The sequence below is a fragment of the Hemiscyllium ocellatum genome, chromosome 4 (assembly GCF_020745735.1).
Source record: "Hemiscyllium ocellatum isolate sHemOce1 chromosome 4, sHemOce1.pat.X.cur, whole genome shotgun sequence".
Classification (NCBI taxonomy): Eukaryota; Metazoa; Chordata; class Chondrichthyes; order Orectolobiformes; family Hemiscylliidae; genus Hemiscyllium; species Hemiscyllium ocellatum.
In genome coordinates, this window is record NC_083404.1 from 116,886,285 (window position 1) to 116,899,007 (window position 12,723).

Genomic DNA, 12,723 nt, shown 5'->3' on the forward strand with positions numbered 1-12,723 from the left:
TCCCATGTTATGGCATTGGCAGGGCATTACTGAGGTCCCTGAGCCTCGAACAAGTTCAATTTACATATGGTAGGTAGGCTGGGATTTTAAGGATGAGTTGAGGGGTTGGTGGACAGTTGGAAGGGATTGGCACTTACCCTATGTTTTCAATCTCCTTCCCCCAACCAAAAGCACACTGTGGGGGAAACATCCAGCAATGTGCTTCTCTTGAGTCTCTGGATTTAGTCCAGTAACATAACCATGGCACCATTTCTCCCCAACTTGCACTATGCAGTGTTAATTGTGTGCCTTAATGATTCTTTATGTAAATGATCCTAATTTTGGATGTGTACCTTCTGTCTTTGTATGTATGAAGCAAGCTGTTCATTAAGTGTAATCTGACCTGAGGTGTTTGCATAAGAACATGGGAATCATCAATTCATTTTCCCATCTCCTTTGTCCTAAGTACATTAGGATGCTGCAATCATTTTATTCTTCACCCAGCCTGGAGACTTCTGACTGTATATGGTCCTCTACATTGATTACAGATCAACTAATATCGGAATAATTTAGGATTAATCCTCGGTAACATTATGGGCCGAAGGGCCTGTTCTGTGCTGCACCTTTCTATGTTCTATGTTCTAATATGACCAACTAAAATATATATAAAGCTTAATCCTGTTCTAGTTGTTGCAAGAACTTTGGGAATTCATTTGAGAAATTTTTCTTTTCCTTATTGTCAATTGTGGTATTTTAGACAGGTCTGACTTTCTTATTGATAGCGCAATTTTCATAGACTAACCCAGTTCTAACAAGAAACTTCAGTCTGGCCTGTTTTGAATGTCTCAGTTCACCACTAGGTGTCTTTATCCTATAATCCCAAGGCATGTGCACAGACTGAGATAGGATATAAATCAGTGACGGGCTGTAGATTTACCTCACCATTCTCTCATTGGTTTCTGCATCAGCATCCTGTGAAGTAGAAGAGACAACGCCAAATGAGCCAATGGGCTGTCTAGTAATGGGAGACGCTAACTGCTTTGAGGGAAAGGAAACTGGAGAATCCCTCAGCATGGAAGAAAATGGCAGGCACGTGGCTGTGCACGAAACAGAAAGATTCACCACCTCAACCACGTTCCTCTTCTCAAAGACGATGCCTGTGTTACCAGTTTCAGAGGAATTTCCACCATGAACCAGAGGCTGAAGTTCACCGTTGTTGGTATCCATTGATAGGTTTTCACCCCCATCCTGTACTCCTGTACAGCTATCACACTGCTGCCCCATTTCTCGTTTTCCTTCGTGTAGGCACGGAGCTTCTTCATGACATGTTCTGTCAAGCAAGAGGACATCACTGACCGTAGCTTTGGTCAGCTCCAAAGGCTCAGTCAGCAGGTCAGGCTGTGTTGCCAATTTACACGTTGTCTCATCACTGCTGTTTGGCACAAACACAGCATTTGGCAATTTGTCACCAAATGATTCATGATCACCATTTTGCAGCTCAGCAGGAAGAAATTTAATCTCTTCTGTGTGACTGTCAGGGTCAGAATTGTTAACATCTGTATCTAATAATCTATTAAACTCTACCTCCTTACTTTCAAGCTCTTTAACACTGTGACTTATCGAATCGCTTTGGCTATCAGCACTGAATACATTTGGAGGCTGGTCAATATTATTATTCACTTCAGAGGAACACCACTGGTCTCTTGCCAGAACGAGAGCATTTTTGATGGGCTCCATTTTGCTGCTACTATTCAGTACTGAATCTTCTAAATGCTTTGGCAGGATCTCTTTATCTGAGAGAGAATTAGAATCCTCACTGTCGTTTCTTTGAACTGAACGCATGTCATGTTGGTCTTCCTTTTCATTCTCTGAGGAATTCATATTCAGCCATTGATTTTCATCAACTATCTGTTGCTGTAGTAAAGATTCTGGGGTTTCACCTGTTTGATCTGAGCTGCTGATCTGTGGGGCTGAAACAGATTTGGTCAATTTGCTGAGTTCCACCTCCTCTTCATCCTCAAAAGGTAATGAACTGATTGATGTCAAAGAAGCCTGAATCCCACTGGGCAAACTGGTGCCACTTTCAGTCTGACCACCCTCCAGTGAGTTCCTATGGATTGCTTGTGCTCTAATTATCTGGTGCACAAGGTCCCGGTCACTAGATGAATCCAGTGGTTTACGCATCTCTGACCAAGCCACGGAGCTAGGCTCACTCTCTATTCCCGAATCAGATATTAATGAAAGAGATCGTTTCATGGCCCCAGATATAATGGGATAGTCGGCATTCTCTATCCTCCTTCTTAAAGATTCGTGTTCAAAAGACTCACTGTCCATATGCTCAGAGTTAACAACAGAATAGGGCAAGTCCAAACCTAATTCACTAAATTCTTCCTTCTCACTAATTTCAGTGTCATTAGAGACGGAGCATTCGCTGGTATTTGTTCTATTTGGAGAGCAGACTAACACAGTCTCACCATGATAAGGATCCTTGGTGCTGGGTTTCACCTCAATGTACATCAAGCCTGACGTTGATCCCAACTGTTTGACTAATTTGGCATCATTACATTCAGAGACAGTTTCTTGCTGCTCAGGATTCAGTGACTTTTCATTCAATCGGAGTGATTCAGAATGATTTTCATAGATTGTCGAGAGCTCCCCTTGATACGGTCCAACAAACCTATCTGCTTCTGAGTTCTGAATACTTTTGACTTCATTTTCACTAAATTCATCATATTCTTGGCTGACAAAAGCAGCCAAATCCACAGAGTTGTACATCGTTTCCAAGGAAACAGTTTCATTCAGTGTCTGTGTTCCAGATGTTCTTGTCGCAAGCACCTTCAAGGCCTCAGAATTCAAAACACCATCACGTATTTGCTGGTATCCTTTCACTTCAATGGGTAAACTTCCAAACTCTGAAATGTTTGTATCCGACACATGATTCACCTTGGGTCCCATTTCCCTGTTCGATGCACCATTATCGAACATGTGGTTGGCTGCAAATAGGAAAACACAGTTTATAACATAGCCCACTAAATACTACATGTCAACAGAATATTCAACCAGGTCAAGTTAAGAATGTAGTTGCTGTCCAATGATTGTCCAATTAGCATTCTGAAGGAAATAACTAGCGTGCCCAGTGTGATGCATTGAAGTAAAAGCATCACACTGGTCAACCAAAGGGCTTACGTTAATTAAAGCACACCATTGAGGGATGTTTATCCCACATTTTAGAAGTTCAATTTTACAAGTTCAAATTAGGATGCAGTGCTAAGAGAAGTAAATGGAAAAAGCTCTTTTTTTGAAAGTAAACAATACGTGGGTACATATGTTTGTTCTTCTGGTGAACATAATATGGCACCACAGTGAGTAGATGCCTCAATGGAGAAAAAGTTTATTTTTCTAAGTTTTATTTTTTCCTTGCTTCACCTCGTCTGGCAATCCTTAATAACAGCCAGGGTACACAACTAGCCCATCAAACAGTTTTCCAGCCTCACTTTAGGAAATGTTTAAACTGGTGTAACAATTCAGGAAACGTGACTGGAAAGGAACATCAATTATTGTTGAACTCTAAAATAGAGCTGAAACAACAGCGGATAATGTAACTCAGAAACAAAGACAGAAGTTGCTGGAAAAGCTCAGCAGGTCTGGCAGCATTTGTGAAGAGAAATCAAGGTTAACTTTTCAGGTCCGATGACCTTCCTCTGTACCTCTACTAAAATAGTGCCACTACTTATGGTGCCCATTGGCTAGTTTCAGCTGGGAAAGAGAGTTTTGAAGACACATTCCTGGGGCTGCTTTTTTTAAATGCAATCAATATACTCACAACCAGTATACACATGGTCTACTGTGTCTGCTTTTCAAAAAAAAATTATCATGGACCTGTTTAGGAATAGGCGAGGCCTCAACCTAGGCCTTCTGGCTCAGAGGCTTTTTTTTTCATTTAATCTAATTTTCTGATCAACCTGTTCATAGATGTTATTACACACCTCTGAAGCAGGTGCTACCTAACCACAACTTTTTAATATTTTTTATATTTAATTTTCTGATCAACCTGTTCAGTGATATTATTACAGACTTTTGGAGCAACTGGGACTTGAACCCAAGCCTCCCAGACCTCCAGTCCAGAAGTAGGGACACTACCACTGTGCCACAAGAGTCTCAAGAGGTCTTCTTTTGATTAACCTATTTTTCTAATTAACTTGTTCAGAGACATTATTACACACCTCTGGAGGTGTGACTTGAACCCGGGCCTCTCGGTCCACAAGAGCATCTTTCTAAGAGGTGGAATCAAGGGCTTAGGTAATGAATTCCAGCTGGAAAGGCCAATACCTGTTACATTGGGAGTTTAATTAGTAATTCCCCATGTAACTTGAAGGGGTTATCATATCTAGCATGTATAAAATTACACTGTCTTGCAAGAATAATTGTTATTGTCAATGATGCTAAAACAAATCATGGTGGTGAGCATTTCTCCCCCTCATGGCTGCTAACAAAAGCAAAAAATAAGTACATTAGCCCATACTCAAAAACTTAAATAGCCAAGGAAAGAAAACTTAATGTGTGAAGAACGATTAGGCTTTGAAATTATGCCACAAGATAGAAACATCCACTTCTGCTGAGAGGTCAAAGCTCTAAACTATTAATCATTTCCCTCTTCACAACTGCTCCCTGACCTACTGAATGTTTTCATTTCCTTCCAGATTAGAGCACCCTCTTAGCGTTTTTATCTGATGTTCTTTCAACTAAGGAGGTGATCTTCCACTTATTTCAACTGATTTTACAGGGGTTGATAGGAGAAAAGTATGGTCTTATTTACATACTCGTTTTCCATTGCTTCATTTGATCTTTGAGGCTGGAACGTTTTATCACTGGGAGGAAGTGAGACTGAGCTTACATCTTTTTAGCCAGGAATAAATCAGGTGAGGTTGCAAGACTACAGAGAGAGGACTTTAAAATTAGTTTTGGACGGTCTTAGGAAAGTGCAGGCTGAATGCAAAGGATCAAATAGCCTCTTCCTTTGCTGTGAAATCTTGTGGATCATAATTTCTTTGAAATTTACATCTGCACACCAACTGTATTCATTTGTTCCAACACCACTAGGTGGTGCAAACGGCAGTTTGCATCAACAATGCAAGTTTTTGTTTGATCTAGGCCTCACTTCACCTGAATTTTGATCTCCTCTTAGAAATAGAAAAAACAAAGATTTTGTTTCAAAATGTTCTAGTCATCATTCATTACCATGTTAAAAATAAGCTAAGAATATTTTAGAGTACATGCTTTTATCGTGACAGAAGAGTGTGCATTCATCAAATCAGGACCTCTCAAGAATATTTCCCAAAGCATGGAAGTGTACGTATATCTTCTATTTCTCCTTGTTTTTACTTTACTCTCGCCTGACAACATGCCTCAAACCCAGCCTCCAAAGAGGATCTTCTTCCATTTCTCAAACCAGCCAAACTGCAGTCAGTGTAGTTCCAATAATATTCCCAAATTAGTTGTGGCTTTTCTGCTTGAGATTAGATCTGTGAGCCTAACATCTGCGGTGGGTGAGTTGTTGGAGGGGATTCTGAGAGACTGGATCTCCAGGCATTTGGAGCAGCAATAACTCATTTGGGACAGTCAGCATGGCTTTGTGTAAGGGACATTATCTCTCACAAATTTGATGAAGTTGTTGAAGGGGTGGCCAACAAAGTAGATGGGGGCAGTGCGGTAGATGTTATCCACGAGTGTCTGGAACAGACCATCTGAGGTAGTGGTGAAAGCGAGTACAATTTTGTTATTTAAGAAACATTTGGGCAGTTACATGGATGGAATAGGTATAGAGGAACCAAACTCAGGCAAATGAGAATCGGCGGTGTGGACAAGTTGGGATGAAGGTCAAAGCTGTAAACCGCTACTATGACTATGACTTGCCATGGTTTGAAATGTCTTTCCTTTTGAGAGAAAATCAAAAAAAAAATTATGTTTAAATGCTTCCTTTTTAATGTGTGGTCTCTCGAAACAAATTAATGAGATGCATAGGCAAGAAGTAGTTTGAGGTCAGGGCAGGGAGAGATTGTAAAAAGCCAAATTATTAACCTATCTTGGCAGACTTCTCATACCCATTGTCCTGTAAAATCTTTGATCCCTTCTCATTGCTGTGAGCAAAAAGAAACAAGAAAGAGATTGGAAGCTGGCAGCCAGGTTATTTGGAACAGAACAACAGTTCTGGTTTTTAATGGGAACACTGTGAAGGTTTTTGCCAAAGTGAAGAGCTTAGAAATGCTGGAGAATAATCACAGGTTATCTTGTTCGACCTTCTTATGTGTATTACCACGGTACATTCCTTAACTGTGAGTGACATTTTAAGATAAGTTCTGTGAGCTGAATTAAGTGAGCCTAGTGTCTGTATCTTCCTTATGTCACCAACTGTTTGCTCAGTTTTCTCTCAGAGAGATTTAAGAAATATGAAAAGCCCAAATATCCGGTTCAGGTGATAAGCAGATATTATTACACCATTGAGTCATGCTATTGTACAAACAGGTTTATGATCATATGATGTCAACCTTCATAAAGAAAATGATGCTCAGAATCCAAAAAGGGATGGACATCAGTCTCAAATATGTAACCGTTCAACTGCATAAAGAACCATGAAAGAATATTACACTCAAAAGTAAGAGGAGGCACTTACTCCCTCAGGTAGGGCTGAGAAAAAAAAACTGCTCCCACCAAAAGAAACAAAAATGGTGACTTGCTACAGGTGTCTGTAACTTGGCTTCTTTTATAGTTAATGTACATTTATTAATTAAAACAGTATTGAAGCCTTGCCAGATTAATTTGGAGGGATTAATGGGACTGAAGTGCAGTAGATCAGAATGTCAACATCCTATATAAGGCAGTATTTGGACATGATTGTGTATTCATGACATACACTGGTGTTTGCCTCAACCATGTGGTTAAGCCAAGTTTGTGAATTGAATCCATAACCTGCTACTCAGAGAAAGGAATAACTAATGTCAATATCGAGTAACAGTGGCCATAAAATTTTGGTTACAAAACGCAATCATGGCGGCATTCAATCTCCAACTCACTTCACTTGGCTCAGGAATGCAACATTTCACCGCCAGAAAGTTTTGAGTAAGAGTTAAGAGATTTCACAGGATATAAATTGCTGCTGGTAATTTTAGTGAATGACTATTTAATGTATTTGTTTGGAATTTGTCTGCTCACTATTATAATAATGCTGTTCATCCATTAAAACCAAAAATGTTTGGGGAGGTTTACTAGTGTACCAGAAGGATTTAAACTAGTACGGCAGGGGGGCAGGATAGCAAGTGAAATGACCAAGGAGGAGTTAGAGACTAAGACCAGTAAGGCTATGAAGTAACACAGACAAGGGGAGGTTACTGAACACGGCAGGACTGGCATCTTAAGTGTTCTTGCTTTAACACGATAAGTATGGTAGGTAAGGCAGACAAACATAAGAGCTTGGATGAGTGCATAAAGCTATGATGAATATCACAGCTGTACTGAGAGAGGATACCTTGGTGGACTCATTCATGTGGGTAGAGATCAGTTATGGGAAGGCTGTATTCATGTTGATGTTATTGCCCTTCAGGCTTCCCAAGAGCCTGCAGCACAATAACAGCTAGAGAGAGAGGAACAGCGACAGACATGAGGATAGTCTATGGAAAAATGTAGAAACAACAGGATTGCTGTAATGCGTGAATTGAACCTCCCTTATATTGACTGGGACTTCCTTATTGGCAGGCCTTGGAATGGAGGGTGGGGTGGGGTGGGGGAGGGGGAAATGGAGATTGGTTAGGTGCATCCAGGAGGGTTTCTTTAAGCAATATGTAAATACTCTAACTATGAAAGGGGCCATACTAGATCCATTTTTGGGGAATTACCCCAACTAGGTGATCAAAGTTTGAATGGGAGAGCATTTAATTTACTTATGGATAAGGATAAATCTAATTCTCAGGTGAAAGAATTAAATTGGGGGAAGGCTAACTCTTCGAGGAGAAAGTGAGGACTGCAGATGCTGGACATCAGAGCTGAAAAATATGTTGCTGGAAAAGCGCAGCAGGTCAGGCAGCATCCAAGGAACAGGAGACTCGACGTGAGGTGAGGAAGGGCTTATGCCCGAAACGTCAAGTCTCCTGTTCCTTGGATGCTGCCTGACCTGTTGCGCTTTTCCAGCAACACATTTTTCAGGAAGGCTAACTCTGACAACATTAGGTCAGAACTAAATTGACTGTAGACTGGGGCAGCTGTTTGAGGGTAAATCCACATCGGTCATGTGGGAATTGTTTTAAGACCAGTTGATTTTAGTTCAGGACCAGCATATTCCTGTGAAAGTGAAGGATAAGAATAGCAAGATTCAGGAACCATGGGATGACAGGAGAAATTGTGAGCTTAGTCAAAAAGGAAAAGAGGCATACATCAGATTTAGGAAAACGAAGAGTGACAGATCCCTGAAAGAATATGAAGAAAGTAGAAAAGAACTTAAACAAGGCATTAGGGGGGCTAAAAAGGGCCATAAAATGTCCTTGACAAACAGGATTAAAGAAAATCCCAAGGTATTTCAAATGTATATAAGGAGGAAGACAGTAGGTAGGAAAAGAATAGATTCATTCAAGGACAGAGGAGGGAATTTATGCATGGGGCCGGAGGAAGTGAGTGAGGTTTTTAATGGTATTCATTTGCATTATTCACAATAGAGAATGATAGATGAATGAGGCCAGACAGAGATATGTTAACATTGTAGGAGATGTCAATATAAAAATAAAGAGGTGGTGATGGGTGTTTTGAAAAGCATTATAGTAGACAAGCCTCCAGGGTCTGATGGGATCTATCTCAGAACTCTGAAGGAAGAAGATAAGGAAATTGCTGGGGCCTTGTATGAAATCCTTGTATCCTTTTTACTCACAAGAGTGGTCCAAGAGAACTGGAGAATATCCAACATTGTTCTTTTGTTTAAGAAGAGCAAAAGGGATAATTTGGGAAATTACAGGCCAGTGAACCTTATATCAGTGATTGGGAAATTACTAGAGAGGATTGTTATGGAAAAGATTTACTCACATTTGGAAAAATATAGATTTATTAGTGACAGGCAGCATGGCTTTGTGCAGGGAAAGTCATGTCTCAAACTTGATTAGGCTTTTTAATGAAGTGACAAAGATAATTGATGAGGTCATGCTGGTGGATGTGTCTACATGGACTTTAGCAAGACCTTTGACAAGGTCCCTCATGGGATGCTGATTTAAAAAAAGGTGAAGTCGCATTGGGACACCACAGAGCTAGCAAGATGGAAACAGAACAGATTTGGTCATAGCGGTGAAAAGGTATTTGTCTGACTGGAGATCCTTGACAGAAGGTATATTACAGGGATCATTGCTGGAACCCTGTTTTTTTTTGTAATATATACAAATGGTCTGGAGAAAAAATGTAGATAATCTGATACATAAGTTTGCGGATGACACAAAGATTGGAGGAGTTGCAGATAGTAAGGAGGATTGCCAAAGAATACAGGACATAAATTAGCTACAGACTTAGATGGAGTAACGGCAGATGGAGCTTAATCTGGTCAAATGCGAGGTGATGCATTTTCTAATGTAGGAAGGAAGTACTGGTAGATGCATTAGCATACAGATGGACATAGGTGTCCAGGTCCACAGTTCCCTGAAAATGGCAACACAAGTAGACAAGATGGCCAAAAAGGCATATGGCATGTTTGCCTTTAGCAGTCAGGGCACAGAACATCAACATTGGCAAGTCAGGTGTACAACTTTAGTTCGGTCACAATTGGAATATTGCGTACAGTTCTGGTTGCCACATGACCAGAAGGATGCAGATGCTTTGGAGAGGATTGAGAAACTGTCTCCCAGAACGTTGCCTGGTTTGGAGGGTATTAGCTAAGAGGAGAGATTAGAAAAACTTGATTTGTTTTCACTTGGAGGTTGAGGAGCAACTTGATATAAGTTTAAAATATTATGAGACAAATTTATGGGAGGAATGTATAGTAAGAGTGTTTTGTTTTCCTGAGGATAGAAACATCAATTATGTTAATGGTAAAAGGGAGAAAGTTTAAAGGAGCTGTGAGAGGCAAGCTTTTCACACTGCAAGAGTGATAAGTTCCTGGAATGCAGTGGTAGATGCAGACACAATACCAATACATGAATAGGCAGCAACTTATGAGATATGGGTCATGTAGATGTAAAATGGTTTTAGTTTAGAAAGCCATTATGTGTCAGTGCAGGCTTGTTTGGCCAAAGGGCCTGTTCTAGTGCTGTACTGTCCTTCTTCTGCGTCAGTTATACTAACGACTATGGAACAGTCGGATGATGTCCGTTATCCTATTCTCAATGTCTCATCACCCACTAATTCAGTTACTGATCAAACTGACAAGGTCCTCAATCAGGCTAGTCACCTCATGGTTCTCATCAGGATGAGTTCAAAAAAAGCTCCTGCTTGAAACTACAGGTTTGAGTCCTGCAACAGTGATCAGGCTCTTCAAAACGTCTCGTTCTTTTGGATGAAATCTTAATCTGGATCTTCCTACAACAATGCTAGCACTTTAATTTCTATAAATGTGAATGACAGCACACTCAAAAATCATGAAGTGTGACAATGTCAATTGTTAGGTGAAAGGGGAAAACACTGCAAGGTTCAGAACAGTTCATTAACAAGCCAGTAAATCTGGTTAAGAGCTGGTTATGTTATCAGTTTCTAGCTGTTAAGAGGATTAAGGGATACTGCAAGAATGTAGCTTGTACTTACAAGGAATAAGAAGTGATGTCAATAATTTCCTAACATGTCATGGCTACAACTGGTCAGTACAATTTAATCAAATGAACCCTGATGGGATTGGCCAGTGCTCATGCATTTAGTGGAAGAAGAGTACTTGCAGAGTCTCAATTGGATGGCTGCCAATGTAGGCTGGTTGGCAGTGTAACCAATACTAATGAAGCATAAAGTATTTGTTTGTAATTAAATCAGGGATATTGCTATCCACTGCACGTATGCTTGAGTAAAGCCAGCCAAACCACCTGGAGCCTCAAGTGATCTGAGAGAGAATCAGAGGGTGTGTGAACAATGGTGAATCTCCCCTTTCACTGGGTTATAATTAAAGAGAAATGATCTTTCTATATAGTGCACATGTAATGGAATGGCTGATGTAAAAAGAAAATCAGAAAATGTGACCAACCTTTAGAAACAGATTCTACATATCGGTCTTCAAATATAATAGGAAGATTACTCCAGTCTCCATCTATATCCAGACACTCAATGGGCAGTGGAGGCATACTGGTGAGGTAGGATGAATTTCTGACAGCTGTTGCAATCTGGCTGTGCCTTTGGATTCTAGAAGTAGGAAATAACAAAGTGAGATTTAATGTTCTTACAACTTTGTGTTGAGGGCGGATAAACAAGTCTGAGGATAAAGATAAAATAAAACAAAGGATTGTGGATATTGGAAATCGGAAACAAACACACACATTGCTGAAGAAACTCAGTAGCTCTGGCAGCATCTGTGGAGAGAGACCTGCTGAGTTTCTCCAGCAATTTGCTAAGTATAAAACTAGTTGACAAAAGATGAATGGTGAGTGCTCACAAGAGAAATACTGTTTATTAGTGAGGTTGTAGATACGTTTGCCAAGCTGATGAAGTTTTGTTTTTGCAGACGATTTGTTGCCTCGCTAGGCGATATCATCAGCGTATCTTCAGTAAATTGTTGGTGGTCTGTTCTGCCTGGTATGTACGTGTCTCTATTTGATTGTATTTCCAGTTCTGTATCGGAGTGGTTTGTTTATGCAGTTCAGTTCAATGTGTTTATTGATTGAGTTCCAGTTGAATTGCCAGGCTTCAAGGAATTCTCTGGCATGTCTCTGTTTTGCCTGTGCCAGAATGGTTACGTTGTGCCAGTTGAATTTGTGTCCTTCATTGTCTGTGTGATTGAAAATGAGAGAGTGCTGGTCATGCCTGGCAGTGGCGAGTTGGTGTTTGTGCACTTGCACGGTCAGTTTTCTTCCTGTTTGTCCTCTGTCGTGTTTTCCCAGTCTTTGTATGGTGTCTTGTAGGTTACGCTCATCCTGTTGGACAAGGGTGTTGGGTCTTTAATCTTTGTGAGGAGCTGGTGAAATGTGTTTACTGGTTTATGTCCAACAGGAGTGTAATAAACACGTTGAACTGAACCCCATATACAAACCAGTCAGACACAGAACTGGAAGTACTAACAAACAGAGATAGAAACGCCAGGCAGGACAGAGCACCAACAACTTATTAAAGACACACTGATGATGTCACCTAGCAAGGTGATGAAATTCTGTAAAAAAACACATCAGCTCAGCGAACCAATCTATAACCTCACCCACAACCCTAGCCACAAATCTTTTCAAAAACACTGTTTATTAGTTTTAAATTCCCAACATCGAACTGTTCTAGAAATTGGAAATCAAATTTGAATTATTTTACTATTGAAATCCTTGAATTGCAAAGAAACTGACCACTGATACCTTTTTACCATATTGATAAAGTGGAAATAGAGGCTGTTCAATTGCAGTTTTGCTTCATGAGAAAGTAATTGATCAATATTGTGGAATACAGCTGTGGGCAGACTGGTTAATGGAATATCCATGATGATATAACTTTTGAAAAACATTCTTGCACAAAAGACAGGTGAAGCTGTGCCAATTACTAATTTGAAATCAAATCTCCTTTTCCAAACCGACCGTATTCCCTCCTGTCCAAGCCGATTTCATTTAG

General features: G+C 40.2%; 1 protein-coding gene across 2 annotated transcripts in view; it reads right to left on the minus strand.

Moving 5' to 3' along the window:
• The window catches only part of LOC132815497 (protein FAM135B-like), a 369,978-nt gene that overhangs the window by 67,993 nt on the left and 289,262 nt on the right, over positions 1-12,723 (minus strand). For both annotated transcript variants that reach the window (XM_060824465.1, XM_060824467.1), the window contains exons 12-13: positions 11,168-11,322; positions 917-2,972 (exon numbers count right to left, since the gene is read on the minus strand). In XM_060824465.1, coding sequence (XP_060680448.1) covers positions 917-2,972; positions 11,168-11,322 — 2,211 coding nt within the window. The remainder of the gene's footprint in view (positions 1-916; positions 2,973-11,167; positions 11,323-12,723) is intronic.